The following is a 23,055-nucleotide window of genomic DNA, read 5'->3' as shown; positions in this document are numbered from 1 at the left end:
TGCCAAAACCCAGACAGCCTCCTAAACTGATATCCATTCACACAGAAAAACACAATCATACAAAACATACACCATACTGTATTAATCCCTAATAGGCACTTGACATTTGTCACAAATCACTGTTAAGTCTCGAGCCCTGGCTTGAAATGGAATTTATTATCAGGTGTCTTAAATGACAAATGCTACTAAGGTAAACAGATCATTCACAGAAAAGGGGAAAGGGATGTAAACACCTGTTTTGGGAGCGTCATCGGCACAGTGCAGTGCTTCATACTAAAGCCCAAGCCGGAGTGATGTTGAAAGGTGAAATCTCTACACATCAATTTTGTCCTGAGCAGCACAGCGCAGCAGAGCTTATTACAGACTACCGATCTGTCTCAAGTGTTCAGACTGTGTCAGTAATGCTGGGCTCTTGAAAAGCTTCATTAAAAAGCTTGGCCATCCAGAGCACATCCGTGGCAGCCAAATAAAGTGTCAGACCACATTTTTCATCTGCAGATTAAACCTATGTAAGCCTGAATTAAACCAAATTAGATCTGAAAATGAGAAATAAACCAAAGCCATATGAGTGGAGGGGTGTGTGTGCTGAGAGCAGGAGGAAACTGCTCCAATACCATATGGAGAACTGCTTGTGTTGAGTTGTCACTGCCTCTACGTCTGCAACCCCTTATGCATTTTTGAAGAGATTAGAGCCTTCTGGTCTGTTGTTTACACATACCCACATATTCTATTTCATTTATTCGTGTGGATACAGGGAAGTAGAGGCTGACCTCCCTTATTCTTTCATCTATTGTGATCTAAGGGATCATTCCTGCACTCAAGTCTCTCTAGATTAAAGGATCTGCTCTTCCTGACCACGGCAAGGCTGTTTATTCTTCCACAATGGAAGTCTAGGTGCTTTTAAGAGTGAATTTCACGCTGGCATTGGGGCCTTTTGTGCGCTGTTGAGTGCATCAGGGCTACAGTGTGCTGGCCTGGGAGATAAACTCACTGCTAATCAATCACAGAGTGTCCTCTTTTTTTTTTTATTCTGTCCACTCCCCCCAACACACACACACACACAACACAACACACACACACACAACAACACACACACACACACACACACACTTCCTTTGCTATTGACTGTAATAGTGTCCTCAGACATCAGCACCCTCTGTGTGCACATTTCAATCAGTGGACAATTACAGTCCACGTTGTAGTTGTTAGTGCCACCCAAGATTTCACATGTATCTCAACTGGATAACCAAGTGGTCGGAAGAAGTACTACGTTTCTTGTTAAACTGAAAATAAAAGTAGCAATGCCACAGTGTATAAATACTCTGTTAAAAGTAAAAGCCCTTCATTCCTACTACTGCTTAAGTAAAAGTTCAGACCATCAAATATATATTTAATTACCAACAGTAAAAGTACTCATTATGCAGAATGGCCTGTTTCAGAATAATGCATTATGGGCCTGGTGGGTTGCCTCAGCTGGTGACTTAGAACTGGTGCAACCAGAGGAATCCAACTGTTTAATTAAAACATATATGTACTGATGCATTCATGTATACATCACTGTAATGTGGCAGCTGGTAAAGGCAGGGCTCATTTTAATTACGTTATATACTGATGAGTAGCTTGTGAATTTTGCCCTGGGGATCAATAAAGTCTAACCTATATTAATGCATCATGGTTATTTGATTGCCTAATTGATTATGTATTGTAAATCTGAATCTGCAGAGTAAGGAGTTATCGAATAAATGTGGTGGAGTATAAAGCCTGTATTTGCCTGAAATGTAGAAAGTAGCAGGAAATGAAAATACTGAAGTAAAGTACTGTACTGGTATTGGTAAATTAGTTAATTTCCACCACTACAGTGGGTAACACACATGCACACACATCTAACAACAGTTAGACATACTATCAAGTCAAAGTGTGTGTGTCCGTGGAGGGGGTTGTGGTGGTGGGCTGTGGTCTGTACTGTGCCACCCCAGTGTGTTAGATCCTCAGCCAGCCCATTGTACTGAAATTCAGGCACAATAACGCAGTATCTTCCCCAAAGCACAGCCCTTATCATGGCCCTGAAATGACTCGTCTCTGTGGACGCCCACAACACAGGATCCTCAGGGCCGTGTGCACAAAGCTGGAGGTGAGCAAGCCGAGCAATCTAGTCCTATTGTTTCACGCATGATAAACTGGAATTCAAACCCTTCATTCATGCTCGATCTCTGGAAAGCTGTGTGCAATCTTTGATATGAGCTACTGGAGCAATCCTGAACTTTCGTGAGCCTTTTGATGGTATAGCACACAACATCTCATCATGTTGTGGCTGCCTTTGAGGAGAGATTGAGAAAATGAATAAAACAACAATATGTACAACAACCTGCTCGATACTGCCAAGTACATTCAAGGCTTTTATTCACAATGTATTTCTTGACTGTGGGCTCTATATAAGACATGCAGTAAACAACTGTCAGCTTATCATTTTCTTATGAGTTGACACAAAGCTTGAAACAGAATGATGTCAGTTATCAATCAGACTGACACTAGGTGTGTTAATCTAGTAAATGCTGTAGTGATCAATTTCATTTCTAAGTATATCAAACAAAGCAGGGGGCATTCATATTTAATGTGCAACAAACTGCTAACACAGCTAACAGGAATGACATCCTTCAGGCATTATGAAATTTCATTTATTCCGACATTTAATAAAATTTTGCATATATTCTCTATAGTAAAAACTAAGCTTGCATAATTATTTGAAAAAAGGATGTATATGTATCCTTTTTAAAAATCTGCTTTGGGAGGCAGCCAGACTAAACACCAAGTAATCATGAACAAATTGAAATTGGAGGGAAGACCTCCTGCTCCAGTGCATGTTGTTTCTGTGGTTTGATTGGAAGACTTTCCAATGTAAGGGAAAATCTGATGTGCTTCTGGGTAAAATGTATCACTTTATTCTCTCTGATCTCGTTAAAAGCTTACTCACTCTTGGTCTAGTTAGAGTTGAGGAACCACGGCTTGTGCTTGTGGAGCTTTGCCAAACACTGTTCAGGGAAGCCTCCGTAGACATCTACACCCTCTCTTCATGAATTGTAATATTTTCCACTTGATCTACCCACACCAGAGATAGATATCAGTCAATGCATCACAAAATTGTCCATGTTATGTGCAACAGTGAAGCCTCCATACGGCAAGTAGCAATCCTGGATGTGGGACAACACAACCACATAAGTCAGCTTTGCACATTGGCTCGTTATTTACAGTCAGCAATAAGCTATATAAAACCTTATTTACGCCAGTGTTGCCAGATGGATTCCCCAAGTACATGTTACAGCAATCATCAAGCAGAGAAGAAGTGCCGCAAACATAGCACATCAACTGCAAAGTAATCTGGCAGCTCAGAATCATTTGGCTGCCTGTTCACAACATCCATAACACCAGCTGAGGGATGTTGTAGCACATCAAGCTGTGAGCTTTATAAAACACCTCAATCCACAGTGACAGATATAAACAGTACCACAGTAAACAGAGATGACCCCCGAAGGTTACCATCACTCAGTGACTCACAAACTGATAAATGTTCTGTACAGCCTCCTGACAACTGGACACAATTCTATCATCACATACTTTTAATGAAAATATATTTGGGTGATAAATATCATTTTTAATTCACATCACATAAAATAACGTGCTGTGTGCAACTAACTCATAAATGTGTGTATTTAAATTAGTCCTAGCTTTAATTTGGCCATTTCACAACATGGAGTTTGACCTGGTTATGTATATAGAGGTATTGGGTCAAGCACAAGAAATACATACTTTTAACAGTTTCAGAGTAATACTCGATAATCAGTTCCAATCTGACGCCAAGGCCAAACAGAAATAAACTTGTAAACTAGCAAATCAGTATTATTTTTCCTCGCTGGATAATAAGACATTAATGTGGCTTCTCTGTGGTGAAGACCTTTGCAGTAGCACACAGCTCAATCATCAGAAAAAGTGGCTTTGAAATTAAGATGTCTACATCCATTTTAGTTTCCCCCAGGGAAGATGGATATATTATGTATCTTTGTGATGGTCATTTCAAATGATGACTATTTTGCTTCTAACCTAATAACTAAAATTGAAGATGATCACCTGTCAAATTATAGCCTACCATTCCTTGTGCTTTCAATATGACTGTGTTTATGTATGTTTTTCTACTAAATAAATTGTATTGGTACGATGGATCAGATCATGAATGAGTATTTGAGTCTTCTGTCCTTGAAAGGAATACTTATAATATATATGATACAAAAATTTAAAATTCAGATGATTTCATCCGGTGTGTTTATGTTCTTCTGGGTTTAATAGCTCTCCCTAGCATAGACCAATTAAAAAGTCAACAGACCATTTAAGCCCTGATTAGTCTCAGACTGGCGTTTAATTTGATATGCATGCAGACCACAAACTAAAGGGCTGATCAAGCGAGGAAGGTGGATAAGATGTCTGTCTGATACAGAGACGCATGAGAATTAGTGATCTGTGTTTTTGCGTTGGTCCAATCATCTCAATTCACAGTAAATCAACAAAAGCATGAAATAGAAAGTGCCGACACACTTCAGATCGACAGCTATTTTTTAAATATGCGTTATCCTGGCATGTCCTACCTTATCAGGATTCTCTTCGATCCAGTTTTTTACTGTATTCAGAGCGATTTCAGCTGCAGGCTCATTGGGAAAGCCTATAGGAGAGAAAAAAAACAGTGTCAATACCAGTTGTATACAGCATGCAGTTGCATGAGGGATACAAAAACAGACAGGCAAACAGACAGACAAACCGATATCTCCACAGGTAACAGCATTTCTCCTAAATAAATGGAAAGCAGCACAAGCTGCTTGTCTCTGGTAGATGAGACCAGCTGTCTGATAAACTACTGCTGTAGATGTGTGTTACCAGATGCACAGTGATGGGAAAACACATACACTTACAGACATATTTTGGGGGTACAAAGTGTAAGTAAAAACTACATATGCATCTGTAATCACACCACAATTGCCACCTCAAGTAGAACTGATCAGTGTTTTGTCTTTATGCGTGACATTACATTTATATGTGGGATCATTAACACCTCCCTATTTATCAGTTTGCCAGAAAGAACATGTAGAAAAACTTTTGTGGCTAAGAAGCAATAAGGCTAATTACAATATTAATCACAACAGTTGTGCACGCTCAGGAATCCTAAAACTGTGTTAACACAATGTATTAATTGCAAACACACAGATTGCAGTTTGATTCATTTTTAAAAAGGCCAGCTAAGGGAAAACTCTGCTCACACAGAGTGAGCTATTGACTACAAAGGCCCTTGGGCTAGCATTGCTACAGTTGAAGAGTATATATTCCATTACTAAATGCGCTAACAATCTGCTACTCAGTCACAGAGTGTTCCCGTTGTCTTCATTTCAAAGTAATTATATTTGAGTTTGGTCTTCTGTGCCTTTCACAAAACTTGATTAAAACTTTTCAATCTAAAGCCTTTGTACAAATCCAAGAGCTGGTCTGAGGTTTCCTTACACAGCCTTAACACTGTATGCCCAATGCAAAGTTAAGACCAGAAGAATCAACAAACCATTTTGGGCCATTTTTTCAGTTCTGAGTGACCAGGCTCACAATTTAAAACTAGACACTCTTCCATATTATTACCCCTCACCTCCATAAGGGACCACAGGTTGCAGCAGACACTGTCTTCTTCTAACAACAGAGGTCAAGACCTCAATTTCAAACCACATCAACTGATACAAGGGCCATGCCACAGTTGTAACCTGTTGGTTATTGCATGGGTCACATTCTCAAATATTTTTCTTTTCCGGGGTCATTGTCACAACTATAACATTCTGTGACCTATGAAACAGGCTTACAAGTACTGCAGCAACCTCTACCCTTTAAGTCGGATGTAAAGAAAAATGAAAAGCCACAAAGATCCAGCCTTATATTTCCTGATTTCTCTCATCTTTCACTCAGACCACCTGGTGTCAAAGCCTCTCAATAACTACTCTGTAAATGCTGTAAATCAACTGCCTTGACAGCCGAGATATACTGTATGTAGTACCCCCCCCACTCTCACCTATCTGACTACTGTAGATGTCTCTCTTTCTTTCTGTTTTTCTTCTCCTCCGCCTTCTCAACCTGGCTGACGAGAGAGAAGAGGGGCTGAAGTGCTGCTGACCCCTAGTTGAGCCCCTGTTCAAGTCCTGGGTGGAGATGTGAGCTGCATACCGACCAACAGTGACAGCCAGGCTGCTACTATGGCTCTGTTAGGCACAGTCTGCAGACAGTGCATGGCCCCGTTCACAGCTCCTGCCCTTCCGAAGCTGCCCCCAGAGCTGTGTGCTCAGAACCTAATCCAGCATGCCAAATCAGTTTGCAGGTCACCCAACTGTCTCCCAAATACACTTAACCTTTTCCTTGATATCACTTTGTCTGGTGATGCTTCCTTTTTGAAATCTGTTTCCACACATATGCAGGTGTACTGACACTCCAACTCACACATCAAGTAACATAGGCAAACAGATGTGCGGAAGACGAGAAAGCTGAGAAAAATAGATCTACGGAGATAGGACCAGCTGTTTAGGAAGAGCACACTCAACGGGAGAGGTGTCAGAGAAGTAAGCATATAAAAAAAAAAGTGAAATAAATCAGTAAAGAAGTAAGAAATATGCAGCCACTTTTACATTCTCACTATGTCACCTCAAGAGAGATGAAGATTTAATTTAAAGCTGAAAACAGGTCTTAATCATAATATTGGGACATTGTGGTCATTCTGGTCACCATCAGTGGGTGGATGGCAAAGAGTACATTTAATCTATTCAGTGTGGAGTTTCTACAAATGCTCTATTGATTTGAGAGCTATACCTATTAATCATAGCAGAACTGAAAAGGAAAGAAAGAGAGGTGAAAAGAGGTGAGCTATAGGACCAGTGAAAAAGATAACAGGAAAGTAGAATGACGTAAACAAACGTTAGAAAAAAGATGACAGAAGGAGCGTGAAATGGAAGGCAGGAAAAAGGGGTCATCGCAGCTGGGGGCAGCCTGTCAGAAGAAGTCCACTCGGCAGCAACATCAACGGCCCAAGGTCAACAGCAGCAGTTTGAGTGTATCGGCAGCTCTCTCTCATCATTTGTCTCCTTCACAGTATTTACTACCTTTACCTCTCCTCAGCTCAACTCTCTTTGCCTCTTTGTCCCTGTCAGCTTGACCAAGTATGCTTATATAATGAAAATCAGATGGCCTCAATCATCACTTTCGTCACCTCTCTTGGCCACGGGAGTCATTGTGGGTAGTACAGTTGACAAAATCCACTTACAGGTGTTAAAAATGATGTTCAGAAAAGGATTGAGTGAGCCGACGCTTTTATATGCTCAAGTGCACACAAAATGAAAAAGTTCAGTGTTTTACTTCTACACCATCTCCACTCAACACCTCCTTCTCATTCTCTTTTGCTCCATTTGCTGTGTGGAGGGTTCAGTGAAAGCTAATCTGTCAGGAGGTGGAGAGCTGGCGTCAGGCGCAGTGATGGTGGGCCCTCCAGGGTCCCTGCGCTGCTTGGTTCGGCTCGTCTCTCTCCTATGCTGGGAATATGGCCGGCTCAGGGAGATTTGTCTTAGTGAGGCGCACTGATGGGATATGTGCAGCGCAGCGCCGCTGATGAGGACTCAGGTGGTGCAGTGTTATTTCTGCTGAAGGCTCCTCTACTTCATCACCAAGCAGAGCACAGCATCCAGCCAGAGAGGGGGAGAGAGACTATGGCACGTGCTATGTGAACAAAGAGTTACGGTGGCACAGCGCACTTACATAACATTTGCATAATACATCCAGTGATGTTGACGGCAATGGTAGTTATGGGTTCAGTGACCACAACAAATTTGGACCAGGGAGAATGAAGTTAGATAATCACTGAATCTGACCTGAGAAGACTGCAGGGCAGGTCTTTTAAGTTAGTGTTCTTCCAACCATTTCATCTCTTTGACTAATGTTAAGCAACAATTAAAAAGAATGATCAAACTATGAGAAAGATGACTTGGTTAAATTTCCTTTTAAATGAAAGGTACATTTTCATCCATGTCTCCACGTCAGCCCAGTGTGCTACGCCAAAGGGGAAGATTCATCTTAAAACAGAATTCAAATATTTTATTCCTATGATCTTCAGCATGTAGGACCTTTGTTAACATGAAGAAAAAGAGAGCCCACTCTTATCTCTGATGCAACCAAAAGACAGAGTCTCTGGCCCCTCTCTTAGGCATATGTAAAACACCTTTATGATCACTTCTACAGGACCCTGGGTGACTTCTGAGAATTATGGTTTTATGTATTTTATACAAAAAAAAAAAAAACAGATGAAAGCCACTGCTTTGGATGTTAAAGCTCAAAAATACATTTAGTGATTCAGTTCATAATGAAACAGCTCTCAGTTTACATCACAGACAACTCGGTCTTGACTCTGAAAGTTGGAAAGAAAAGTTCATGTTCAAAAATATCCACTGAACTGGAACATAAGGGAAATAATATAAATGTGCACTCTGCCTTAGGGGGAATTTTTGCTTTAAGAACAAGCAAGCCATTGCTCTCTCTTTTGCCAGCATGGCAAGTCTTTCATATCCTAAATTTACAGAGTTAACTTTCACAAGAAATTGTGTAGCTAAGGTGTTTTTCTCTGGTGAGAAGGAGTGAGAAGTAGCTGCATCACCTGATAAAGCAGATAGAGGTGAATCAACAAGTTGAACACATGTCTGTGCTATGATACATTCCCATTATTTATTTGTAAATATATGGGTAGGCTGGAGGCACATACTGCAGACCACACCAGTTTTGTTTTTCCTGAGTGAGCTTATAATGTAACAAAGATACCACAACCCGCTGTTATTTTAGGGCTTTATAATTTCTAGTGTTGCTTTTTTGTGAGAACATACAGATTTTTTGTAAGGCTATGTGGCCTAGGTTTGATAAACACATGCTGACTGAATTCTTAAAAAATACAAAGTACAGCTTTTCTTCCCTTGAGGCAAGAATTGTATTGTTGGTCCCACCGCTTTACCTCAGTGGTAGTTGGTCAGGTTCACGTCTCAACACTCGACATTCATTTTGATGAGCTGTCTACCTTGAAGCATCATATAGCCTGAGGCTGAGGTACCTGGCACTCGTAAATTCACCACAGGTGTTGAAATGGTGGTAAACATGGGAAAGCCGCTACAGAAAAAAACCCCAACAACAACAATAACATAAATACCAATGTTTATCTTTGTAAGATATTTACTTTGTAAAAAGTCTTTAAAAAGGGGCTATATGCAAGAATTGGCCACCTGTCGAACTATATACCAAACAAATAGAGGGCAGCTTTCAGCAGGGTGAACGCTAACTGCTGCTAACTGTAACTGCCAGTAGCTAGTTAGCTTAGTTAGCCACGGACAACGGGACCGGACTCAGCAGCTTCCCAGTGAACATGGCCAGACCGGGACCAAACACAGCCTCTGAGACTGATGGAGACCAGATTGAAGACAGGGGAAACAGTACCGAGGAGATTTACAGCGCCTCTGAGCAGGACTCTGACTGTGGGGATGACGAAGACACATTTTTATAAAAAAATGTTAAGCGCTTTTCTATTTTATTTTATTTATTTATTTTAAAACAGCCAGGTTTGGGTGGAATCAGCACAAGATAATACAAAGTAGATTAGCTGATTGTGGTTTGGGAGTGGAAGGAAATCATTAAGTGCAGCACAGTTGAGGGCTGCTCTAGTTGAGGGCAGTAGTCCTGTGTGTTCATCTGGAAAGGGAGGGGAGGAAGAGGGTTGTCACCCCATCAGGGCCCAGAGGAGAGGTGAGGTGACCCGGGGTGGAGGACAGAGTACCGCCCCAGGACTCTAGACGCCAAAGCGTGGGTGTCAAATGGCCCGGAGCTCCTCTCTACACTAACACTGGGACACGGCAGGGCTGTGACCATGACCGACTTTGCAGCCCACAGAAGGAGACAGAGACAAAGAGGGATGGGAGGGTGCTGTGTGAGGAAGACAGGCAGAAAAAGAGGTAGGAAGAAAGAGAGCAGCCTCTGTGGCACAACAGATGATGACCTTCCTTGGATACATTCCATATAGGTGATGCCATGCTTTGTCCTACATGCTAAAATTAACAACTGACATTTCACTTTTTAAAAACATTCCGAAGAGTGTATGATATGCAAAAGTTTAATGCTCAACCAAGTTTCTCAAAGGCCTAAATCTATTGTCCTGTGGGTGGGAAGTATTTTTACATTTGGCTTATCATCCATGAAAATGGTAGAGCAAGGCTAGTGTTGAGTACAATGCACACTGTGTGACTCAGTTAAATGAACTACGAAGCTCCTGTTCCCTCTGAGCACACACTCTGCTACCCACTGATACAGCACGTTGCTCCTATGTACCTTGAAATTCCCAACCCAGCTGGGCTAAGCTCCCTGTAGTAAACCCTGGGTTTTAAGAGAAGGGGGAACTCGCCCAGGCCATCTCTGGCAAGCTAGCAGCAAGCCATCGCTGCCGAGAGATAAGGTGCCATGAATGTCTCTAACCTTCCTAATCCTAGGCAGGGATGAAGAGAGTCAGAGCATGATGCTGGCGAGAGGAAAAAATTCTTAGCTGCTTGACACCTTTGATCTGGACAGTACAGTAGAATGGCAGCATGGACATACCAGTAGAGCTTGGGTGGATTACATCCGCATATCTCCCACCGCCACCAGTCAGAGCTAAAACTCCTCTGTCAACAATCCTCAGATCAGTCACAGAGACAGATGAGCCAAAGGTGGAGGGTGAGTAGTAAACAGGAACATATTTGTGAATAGAAGTGGGTTTCTGTTTTGATAGGGTTATAAATGCATGTGTGCGATGGAATCTGTCAGGTTAGAAGTAGACTTAATGTTCATGTCCTTGCTTTCGCATTGTGCCACTGAGCCGTCCGCTAAGATTGATCTTAGCAGATGCCTCCTAAACTGTACGGCTCATTACAAGGCTGTTCAAAAGTGCTCTTTCAGTGCCAGCTAAGATGCGATCTCTACAAGGCTAAATTGTCCACAATGCATCTTAAAATGGGATTTTTATGTATGTGCTTTGCTTGAGCAAATACCCCTGCTTCTGTGTGAGCACGGATATGCGTGTCTATGTGTAAGAAAGATGTGTGAGGGAGAGAAAGGACTACAAGAGACACAAGAATGTATCAGAGGGAAGACAGGAGAGAAAGGGATACAAAAACAGAAATGACCTCTCTAAGTCTAGGTAGTTGGACTCTTGGCACTGATCTTGTGAGACATTGAGAGGTGTCTCCTCCTTGGAAGGAATAATCCATTTAAACCCGGGTCGCACGGCTGTGATTGATGTACCAACAGGAGCAGCACTTAATAACCTCTATCATGCTGGGTGACCTCGTGGCCCACGGTGGGCACCAGTTTGTTTATGGGTGGTACCTCCGACACACTATCCGTGCAGAAATTCTGTTGTGGCTAATGGGCCGGACTGAGGGATTGGACTGTCAGCGCAGTGTGAGCCCTCATTTTTCTTTCCAAGCATCTAAGGTACCCCCTGCGCACCCCTGCTACACCCAACCTCCCTGTTCTGCCATCATCTGTCAATGGTGACTGAGTCTCCTGGAATATGGAGGCGTGAAAGAGAGTGTCAATTAGCATTAGCTTTCCTGACAAATCTGTTTTTCTCACCACAAAGGCCTTGGATAACTTGTTCCTGATTCCTCTCTGTCACAATGTTGGAGGCACAGGATTTGTTTTTCTACTACAATTCAAGTGTGAAAATGGGTCAAGCACATGTGCATGAGTTTAGTGCCTGGGTGCATGACCGTGTACACATATATAAAACTATGGCTATATCTATGTTTATTCTACAGAGACAGAGAGATAGAAAAAGACACACACAGCAAGACAGACAGAGAGAAAAGAGGACGATTGGGAAGATGGGCCTTTCACACTAAAAAGCTTTTGTTTACATTGCTGAAATGGAAGTTGACCTTAAAGGTTATCTTAAATGTACAGAAAATGTCAAAAAGCCTGACAAGAGAGCAGGGCCTCTTTTAGAACATGGCAGTTCTCAGGGGGCACAGGGAGGAGTCTTAAAGAATAACATCACAGCACTGTACTATACTCTAGTTCCTTTAAAAGTCCCTCCTCTATTTGCCCTCTGCTGTGTGAAGATCTTCAGTCTTAATCAGCTGCATTGTTCTATGGAGATATAGTTATGGGAAGCGCTAAGCTGTTTATTTATTGAATAGGCTGTTTAATTCCCCCCCTGCCCGGCATGCTTGGCTCTGCACAGCCTACCCCTTTGATGTGAGCGGCTGCTGGTGGAGTGCTATGATGGGCTCCTACTGGCAATGCAGCACTTGGAACCACAGTGACGAGCGATAAGCAGTGCCCTCGACAGCAGTGTACAGTACAGTGACCCTCTCCCTCCAGCATGCATTTTGGCCTGAGTTTGTGTCACTACAATAAAGCTGTTTTACTCCAAAATGCCACGTATCCATTTTGAATATAGACCTTTATGTATCAATTTACTGACATTCTTTATTTATTTTATTCAACCTGTAAAAGTGTCCTCACTGTCACAAACTCAAATGTACTTTTATGCTTTAAAAGCAATAATTTTGATTTTTGTACTGTCCATCATTTCAATTAATTTACTGAGGATTAGCTACAGTTGTTAAGTCACTAACGAGTAAGACACTAATGAGTCAGACACTAACAGGTTTACGGAGGATTTGCAGCAATTATTAAGGCACAAACGACTAACATAAAGCACATTCAGATTAATGCTGAATGTGCTGTAGGAATGTCCTATGCAAGACAGGAAAATAGAGAAGGAGAAGAGGGAATGATTTTACAGAAATCACTGCTGAACTTATCATCACTGGCTATAACATTTGCAGTAAAATAACCAGCAAGAGAAAGAAAAAGTGTGGGGGTTTGGGGAATGGAAAATAAATGACAACTTTAGCCTTTTTTTTATCATTAACACTTCAGTAATAACCACTTTGAGATGCGTGCATAGACAGGTGGCAGAAAACAGACATTATTGCAGAGAGAGGGTGAGAGGAAATGATGAGGACCTGTTGTGCAGTAAACTGCGAATCGCAGAAGTGATGGGTGGAAAATGTTCAATATCCCAAGAGGTATGAGCTCTATGCAGCAAGATATAATTATAAACACCTAGTGATTTATAAGCACCAAGGCTCTATTTACACATACTAACAAGTGTATGCTAGGCTGTATATCAGAAAGCTTGACCACTTGAACTATCTCGTACCCAAGCACATGCATTACAGTTTAACTGTGCAGACTGGGCATTTATGTATAGACCTGCAGCTGTATGGTTTTTAGTTTTGTTTTTTTTAAATCCAGTGGGTGTTTATCAGCTTCATCTCTAATCGCAATGAAATCAGAACAGATCAGCACTGTGGATTTTTATAATGTAGTAGAGGCTTTTTGTTAGAAACTGGTGACGAAAGTAAATAACTTGTTTAAGGGAAATTACTTGTCAGGCCCTATAATCATTATTTCAGTGTGCAACTTTGCGACAGCTGCCAGTTAGTCAGAATACAGGGTTGATAAAGGAGGAGGAGTGATGGCTTTGGATGGAAATTGCATGACTTTGTTATGACGCTATAGAGGAAAAACAGATGTAAAGTAGTGAGTAATTGGCATGTGTGCAAAGAGGTGTTTTGTGGTGTTTTACTGTGGCTGATAAATTACTGTACTTCTTAAATTCTGTATACACAGTTACAAATGAGTAAAACTTACACCTATATACACATGAATTTTCACACCAGACACCATGTGGCATATCTATTTTTACATACTGCCAGTATTAAGGTTTAAGTGCTTCTATGTTCTTAACTCAGTCACATTATAAGTGATATTAATCAATAACCACTTTTTTATCTGAAAGGGGAAGAGTACTGCATTTTTTGTTTATTGGTTTCTTTAACCAATATATTATGCTCGGCAATAGAACAGTTGTTTTGCACCCTAAGGAAGACACATCCTTCAGCGGGATATTGTCTGAATGCATGATATTTGAAAAACAAAATCTCATAAAAATCACTGATGGTTGACGCTTCACTTGCATTTTTCAGTTCAATTACAAATGTCTGTATGTACAGTTAAACAGCACAGCGTCAGGTCTTAATTAGCAGCAGTGCATTCAAGTAACTCAACTGTGGCTGTGCTCATTTACACCATCGGTGTTAGAAAGTACCTTGCTAAATTGAAAACATGCGGTGATGCAAAAAATTAGTAAAAAGTATTATATTTTTTTAAAAAAGGTTGTCAAATTTGTTTTGAACAAAACCTCAACACAATTACACAAATGTAGGATATCACAAAATATTATGTCTGATGGCATCTGAATACAATTAGGGCCTTGTTAATTGTTGGTTTTCTCTCCTGACATGTTTTCAGAGGTAGATCACACCATTATTTCTCAAGGAAAGCTTCCAGCTCTTTTAGTGACAGGGAGATGTACAGTAAACCCACTAAGGATTAATGTTGAGTTCTGGTGACTGGAGAGACCATGGACGGTTTGCGAGTTCACTTTGGTGTTTAAACAAATTTGTTTTACATTGGTCCCAGAAGCATTATCATCCTTGAGCATGTCTATGGGAACCTTTTCTCAATATCTCCCTTTCATTGGCTGTTATATGATCATAAAGAGTGATCACAGCACCAAACAAACCTCACAAGATGACTGCCCAAATAAGTACAGATTGCAGTTACTGGCTCATATTGGCCTTTAAACAATGGCAAAAGCACTAGCACAAAATAGGCATCTTGGTAATTTGAAATGATTCAAATTTACCAGAGTTGTGACTGCTTTTATAGAACCACATTGCTTCAGACTTGTTGTTAGTGACAGCAAATGTAAATTAGCATGTTAATTAATCCTTACATATATGGCACCCACTGGGATTATTAGAGCATTTGTGCCAATTCAATGGATGGCATACATAATATGTCAGAATAGTGAGAAAATTATTATTTCTTCTCAGCAGAGGGAATGTACTATGCAACAAAATATAAACTCCAGTAGTTTCTCTGCATCTTACATCTTTTGACATCATAACTTCAAAGCCTATTTACATCAAAAAGTTTGGCATGTTTCCAATGTGACTTTGTTTAAGTCTAATGAGCTCTTTGCCAGTGGTGCCTTGCTGCATATCAGGCCTGGTCCCATGAGGGAGCACAAGCATTGCACAGGGTCTACATCTTGCTCACCTTATGTGCCTTTGTGCAACATGGTGTAAGGTAAACTTGTTGGTATGTTTCGACATAGTGTATTATTCTTCAAAGACAAAGCTTTATATAGTTATATAGTATTCATATAGTATTTGAATAATGAGAGTGTTCATGTGGGCAGATGGAAATGTGTACGGATAAAATAAAAGTCAATTAAACAAAATAAGAGAGATTAAGCTTACCATAGATGCCTGTGGAGATACATGGGAAGGCCTGTATAGAAAAAGACAAGAGAAAGAGAAATAAAAGTCAAAACACGTTCACATAAATGGGGACAAAAGAACAGTTACTTTTATCAATCTCATTAAACACTAAATAAACTACAACTGAGATAAAATCTTTTCCACCCAAGATATTGAAATCCACTTAGCTTTTTTTATTCCTTTCATAGTAAAACACACTGTATGTACTTTTTATTTTCGATTTAACAAGGTATGATAAAAACTACAGCAGCAGAATTAAATAGTAAATATTGCATGATTACATCATCCGCATTAAACTGTAGCCATTGTAAGACCGCCTACTGTTTACCTTTGTGTTTGTTGTTTACCTCTACTGCTTCACTTGTTCATTCCCAAGAGGAGCAATTTACAGTAGCATTTGCCCAAATCCTTGCAATACTAATGCAGAACTGTAAACCACACTCCAGCTCCCATGCACAAACACACACTTATACGGTACACATTTCTTTTCCAAAAAACCAAATCAAATTCATTGTGGACTCCTATTCACATACACAGTACATATTAAATGGATTATCATGATCACCCTGCTGTGCTATAAAGGCAATATTCTATCATGTACTGTTGCACCAATGATCGTGACAGCCTATTAGTACTCAATGGCCATACTTAATGTCCATAACAGATGTAGTTTGCATATGTTGCTTGAGGGAACAGTGGATCAGACTCATGTGAATTCATAGGTACACACACAGCTTGCTGCTTAATAATCTTCAGCACATGAATATCCAAATGAGGTCGATTGATCCTGTCTGTCGCCTACAGCCAAAACTTACACACAGCCCCTCTTCCACAGATGTTTATGGCACTTACCCAGAAACTGAGGCTGCCTCACATATAAACTTTGAGCCTATTGATACATGTCTTTAATTTAATGCATTTAGAGAGCTGGATAGATTAGGCAGATTTAATTCTGTGTAAAGTTGAAACAAACATCACAGCAAGAGGCTTTTCAGTCCATTTGATTGAAATAATGAGAAAACTAAAAACAAAATCATAAAGTCATTGTTGTCACATTTTGATCAATAGGAGGAATCAATACTATCCCACCAACCACTTAAGTGTAGGGACAAAACAAAACAGACATGCAGAGAATCAGAATATGTATTATGAATATTTTCATAAGCTAAAGAGCAAAAACGTGCATATATTTATGGCTGTCTTTTCCAAAAAGATTATAAAAAGTAACCACCTTGTAATAGTTCTTGCTTTGTAGCACTTTGCAGCAGACATATTATTCAAGCATGGCTTTATAGCTGAAAATAGTTTCATTATTCTTTACTTCTGTGAGCAAATATATTATGATACATAGGCCTCGCTATAAGCTTTCCTATTTCACATTCATCTTTTTAAGTATATTAATAAACAGTAAAGAGAGATTTTTTCAAAGGTCCCATTTGTCCTCAAAAGCAGCTGAATACGTGCTTTAGTTCCTGCATTCATCAAAAGGCGTGGCCACAACATTAATATAATAAGATGACAAATGGAGAAAAAAAGGAAAACATTTCCACTAGCAGCTCACAACTGGATGAATTTAGAACAACAAAACTCTACAGAGATTCATCAAAGAAAAACACCCATATGTCAAATTCTCCCAGTGCCAAAACCCAACAGTTTGTTTTGCCACACTGACCCTGTCAAGTTGTATTTAGAAACATGCTGTTGCTCGCAGCCTTGCCAAGATCACTTCATTTTAGAACTAAAAACACAATTAATAGATCTGAAAGATAGCAAATACACGTCTCCTTGTATGATGATTATACAAACAAGTAGTCGTGTTCTAATCTTGTGCATCTTCTCAACTAAAAGAAGACATACACATAATTCACATATTGATATAATTGATTAAAAAGACTCTATGAAGCATCACAACCTGTGACTCCTGCTTTGAAATGCAATAGTCTATTTGTCCTTGCTTTAAGCCAGGAGGAATGAGCCTCTGTTTGTATTCTTATTTACCAGTTTTCAGGTTCCACCTGTCAAGGTGAATCTTTCTTCTGTGGGATGATTTAAATCTTTTACCGAATCGTTGACCTTTCCAGATGACTGTCTGGGTCTGACACAAACCACAGATGATGAAGCGTGGAAAAGCATGGCCATTTTTAGTCCTGTGCCAAACTCTGCTCACGGCACACACTGAGGCATATTGAGATTGAGAACACTCAAATGGTCAAAAATCCAACGGAGGGACAGAACCAGAGAGAAATAATAACTATGTGCAAATTTGGATGTCAAATTTAAACAAATCTGTATTTGAAATCCCCAAAGGATGTACAAACAACGGCACAACAAATTAAATGTGCTTCCTTATAGGTGTACTTATAATCTGTATACTCATTGGCAACATCTTGACATTTAGACCAGTGAAAATTTCAATACTTTTAGCCACTCTCTAAATGATGCCAGTTTTACATTTGGCACCAGTCAATATGAACAGGAATCGAGATTTACTTTAGGAGGAGGAATCTATTTGAAGCTGTGTAATAATAAGGAAGAAGTAAAATGAATTTTATCTTCAGACAAGATGAGCATTATTTCCTGTCAATGCTTCCAGCCAGTGTCTGCTGCCAAACTGATCCTGAGCCAGAAGCCTTGTTATCCTCTCTCAGCTGAAAGGCCGAGATGTCAGTCTCTTCAACTTGAACTTCTGCTCCGGCTGCAACTAAACCTTAACACAATCACAGGCTGTGGCAAAGACATACTATCAGCATAATCAATTAAAATCTTTTTATTAGTTCCCTGGGTGATCCATTAAAGCGTATAGATCCGTGTGGCGTGAAAATGCATTGGGTAATCACTTAACAGGACGCTGTAAAGATCTGACACCGTTGTGGCACGTGCAGACGTCACTTACTTGTTTAAAGGACTGTTATAGCAAAAAGTGAAGAGAAGTATATATCCAATAAAACTGTAAAGCCTAGAGAGCATTTTGGCAGGTGCATCTCCTTTTCATTCATAAATCTGCCACACAACCAGCAATAAATTAGATTAAGGTGTCCGCAGATTATAAATATTACTGATAATCAATATCTGTAAATGCCAACATGCTCAATATGGTTCATAAGCTTCAAGTTTTGTTAAAACCATTAAAAGCTTTAGCTGTTAAATAAAACTTTTAATGGAAATGTAAGAAAGGGAAGAACATCAGTACCTGTTTACTGCAGAAGTGCCTGCTTTAGTAATGCAATTATCTACATTCAAGTGGATGAGTGGTGATGGTCAGTCCTAAAGGAACTGTTCATTATCAAATAGCTTTAGACTGAAAACAAATGGTTCCCAGTGTCTTACAATTTGTAACAACAGCATGTAAGCCAAGAATACTACAGCTGAATGCAACAAACAGCGAGATTTCTGAAACAGCCACAGTGTGCAACACTACAAGCATAGCCTATTATTCTTATTCTTTCCCATCAACACTGGGCCACCGTAGAAGCTATTTTGATAGTTGTTAGCGTACAGGCCTGTACATCTGCTTACACTGTATAAGGTCCAGTGTTAATTAGGACAGTCAGTGGTATATAAGCAGTCATGACCTATGATTCCTGGTTTAGGTTATTATTTCTATCTCTAGATGCTCATTAGAAGTGAGTCAGCATGTTCCCCTGCACCCTGGCATGAGGCTGTGCCTGACATGTTGGCTTGTTGCTGATTTTCTTTGCTTAGGGAGTGTTCAGAAATTGGTCACCAGGGAAATTATTCTGTTGCTGGGGCTCCTCCCTAATCTATCACATCACTTTAAAGTGGAGCACCTTTCCTCTCAGCATCTCTGCACACTTATTCAGCTCACAGTATATTAAGAACAGCACAAAGTGGCTACAGTGATTATTGTTGGAAGAACTATACTTTTGTTACATTAATGTGAATTATCATTCACATGCCCTTACTACAATATTTACACAAGGCATTTAAGTTTTTTTAAACTGACACTTATTAAAACAATGATTCATTGACTTCAAAGTGTGACTAGAGTTTTGCAAAGACTACTCATAAAACTAAGTCACTGTTATTCCACTGAGAGCATGATTGCCTGCAGCTTTCAGTCATTTGTTAAGCAGCAGGAAATGACACAGTAAAGATGGCTCAACCTGTGGCAAAATGCGGCTACCCTGCTGTAGCTGTCACCTTCCCATGCTGCAGGCACTGCAGAGTTGCCATGAGCCGACAGGTAAAGGTAAGAATACCATGCACGGGCACTGTGACTGCAGGATCCTACCCGGGGAGCACCTCGTCTCGGCTGGCTGAGTAAATAGCATTGGACCCAGGGTGCTGCCCCCGTAGCTTGAAGCCTCCTAGCCTGTTTGCAGATGGAAGCTATGCTTATAAATCACAGCAGCAAGGGGAGACCTTGTGCAAATGCGACCACAAGTATGTTATTATTCACCACTGTTGCCACAGTGTGGGCTTACTTCAGAGTATCAGAACATGAATCCAAGAGAATCCTCTTTGTTGACTGCTGTAATTCTTTAAGCATGTAGGTCATGCCTGGTCTGAATCAGCTACCTGCTGCTGCTGGGAAGAGCATGCCACGGTTACAGATCAGGATATTCAAATATGACACATTAACACCCTTTTATTCTGCATAATACCACACTCCATATTCTAATGTTAGTGCTGATTGTTTGAGTGTCATTATGCTAAATGGAGGATGGAGAAATGCAGAGGGTGAAAAACCTGGAACCTAATGGCCCGAGTCCCACCACCGTTTTTATATCTGCTGTGATCAAGTGTAACTATTATCACAATAATATCTGAGTGTCCATTAAGGACTCAGCATCACTGGCTATGTTTACACGCAGGGAGTAGTGTACTGGCCATGATACTCTGGAAAACAGCTTATTAAGGATAAGCTGTTTGCATGCACCGTTCCTATCTTGTGATGGAGAATCTGTGTTGTTGTTATGAATAAACCAGAACAGAACATTCCTGTTCTTCTCTAGGGTCCTGCCAGCAATAAAACATGAAAATATGCCACCACCAAGTTAATCCTTTGCCTAAGCAGCAGTAGGTAAAGTCTGATAAAGAGGAAAGAAATGACAATCCAGACTACAGAAATCCTAAATAGTGCTTACCACAATGGTTTTGTTGACATCAACACGTATCTATCGTGCTGTGCAAGTCTGTGGCAGCAATGAAAACAAACAGTGAAAACAAACAGTAAAAGATTTAATATTGAAATATGCCAGCCATCTTAACCTGGTCTTTTATAACAATGTGAGGTTCATTGGGTTATTCGAATCCAAACATGAAGTTAAAAACAAGATTACTTAAGGAGTTCTCCATGCATGTTAACAAACTTTGAATATATTGGCAATGTGTTTGATAAATAAACATTTGATGAATGTGTTAAGATAGTGTAGTGTATAGTGTTTTTTACTGGTTCAGTGCTCCCTCTGTCCTTCCTATTTTCCACTTTGTGTTACAGTATAATTTTACAAACTACAACTTATTTGGTCAAACAATCTGTATGACTCAGACATGAGGACGTTGTGTATCAACGGCTCAAAAAGCTAACAAGAGTGCTCTTAAGCACTTACCACGGCACAGTGGGACAACCACAAGTTCTCACTGACAGATCAGAAAAACAAAGCAGACATTGGGCTTGGACCAAAAAAAGATACAATAGCTGAACTCTCTTTGGCTATAATTAAGCTCAGAGTGTTCTATGATTGTGTTCATCACACTCAGTTCCACAGCACTACATCCCATCTGCACATGCAATGGATGCAGCGTTGCAAGGGGAAGAAAGACAGGCTGCGGCATGTCCGTCAGCCAAATGTATGACATAGGTGAGATGAATTGGGAGAAAAAAGGTGTAAATGCTGCAGCCTGTGGATAGGGCAAAGCAGTGGAGCAAATACAAGCAGATACTGAACTGATGGTTGCTTGATTCACTGGTCCATGACCAGCTGTATGGTTGATCAAGCACAGTTCGCCCAAAGCTACAGTGCACAGGTAGACTAAGAAGGTTTTTAAAAAAAATACAATATGGTCATTACATTGGGAACTAGAAAGCAACTTTAAACTTTAAAAAGGATGTGCAAAACTTTAACACATAACATATATCTAGCAAATATTGAATGTACAAATACCGTCCATTCCTTAGAAGAAATCGTTCTCTTTTATCATTCCTATCACTGTGATTTCCCACAGAGCTCCGCCCGTGACACTGATTCCCTCGGTGTTAAAGAGGGAGCATTTAGAGCGGCATAAAAATGATACTACTCTGAACTGAGGGCACATGCAACCAGACGTCTGCTCATATTTATGTATGAGGACTCCTGCTCAGTATCAGCTGAAATTATATCACTGACCACTGAGCAAAAGAGAGGCAAAGACAAAAAGGAATTCACATCGGTGAGACAAACTGACCGACCTCTATATGACCTGCACATGACTGACAGAATTCAAATGAGAAGGCGAGGAACATGTCAGGTAAACTCAATAGCAAAATGTATTTCTACTATTGCACTGTACTAGCACTCTACTAGCACTCTGTACAGCTGCAGGCATACTTCTTGTCAGAAATTTTCTGTTTTTAAAAACCTAACTTACTGATTAGATTAGTATGTTTGTGGTGGGTGAAATCAAGACTTGTCTGCGGGCTGATCTGAAACATTGTGGAGCGGAGAGAGCCTCAGACTGACAGTTGGGGTAATAAACCTGTGGCTTTGTTGTCTGAGGAGGAATCAACACTAAAATCTAAATAATGGCCTGGGCCTTTATTTACCACAACTTGAACGGAGAACCAAGACTTTATTGGAGGCTGGTTATTAGAGACAGACCTTTTTTGATCTGTCTCTTGCTTGCTGTGGAAAGTATGGTATGAATACATTGTCGCACTGGTGGAAGTAATGCTGCAAAATTGTATATTATTCCGAATTCATCATGTGAGCAATTAGTACAGGTCATTTCTTCTTTTTTCCTATTACTGGTAACCAGACTTTATTTGACCACAGCCTCAGCTATTATTTCTATCAGCGTTTATTTCACAATTTAAGGTATCTAACATACGCTTCCTTTAAACCTTGAACTTTACTTTAATTAAGATCCTCATCCTGACATGATTATAATGGTGTTATGAAAATTTTATTGTATTTATCACAAGAGCCATGACATTATAAACTGTAGGAGGCATTTTGATTGAATCCTCAGATTCAAGCGAAGAAAGCAGTAAATGAAGGAAAAATGTATCCGTGGTAATTCTGAGTAAAATGTTTGATTTAAATATTTGAACCTCAACACACTGTGTAGAAGACATCATTCAATATGCCTCAGGGCCTCTAAAGCCTGTGATTATTCCAATGAGTGCTTAAGAAATGTAGATCATGGTGTGCATGGTGTGTAGCATTAGAAGTCATTTGCATTTTGGAGGCCTACATTACAGGTGGGCATATAGAAAATGATCAAAGCAGGGAATAGGAGGATTCTGTTTGAATCTATCAAACTGCTGTTTCATAAGGTATCTCAAAGTGAGAAAGCCTCTGAAATGCTGGAGATAAAATGAAGCAAAAGAGACATGCCAAGCCATATA

The 23,055-nt window shown here is 40.2% G+C and overlaps 1 protein-coding gene across 2 annotated transcripts in view; it reads right to left on the bottom strand.

The window, feature by feature from the left end:
- macrod2 (mono-ADP ribosylhydrolase 2) overlaps positions 1–23,055 on the bottom strand; it is a 392,696-nt gene that overhangs the window by 77,526 nt on the left and 292,115 nt on the right. For both annotated transcript variants that reach the window (XM_035663177.1, XM_035663179.1), the window contains exons 7-8: positions 15,465–15,495; positions 4,635–4,708 (exon numbers count right to left, since the gene is read on the bottom strand). In XM_035663177.1, the coding sequence (XP_035519070.1) occupies positions 4,635–4,708; positions 15,465–15,495 (105 nt within the window). The remainder of the gene's footprint in view (positions 1–4,634; positions 4,709–15,464; positions 15,496–23,055) is intronic.

The sequence above is a fragment of the Morone saxatilis genome, unplaced genomic scaffold (genome assembly GCF_004916995.1).
Source record: "Morone saxatilis isolate NCDOM2014 unplaced genomic scaffold, NCSU_SB_2.0 Contig19, whole genome shotgun sequence".
NCBI classification, from domain to species: domain Eukaryota; kingdom Metazoa; phylum Chordata; class Actinopteri; family Moronidae; genus Morone; species Morone saxatilis.
The sequence above is the reverse complement of the archived record's forward strand: the minus strand, read 5'-3'. Positions and strand labels throughout refer to the sequence as shown.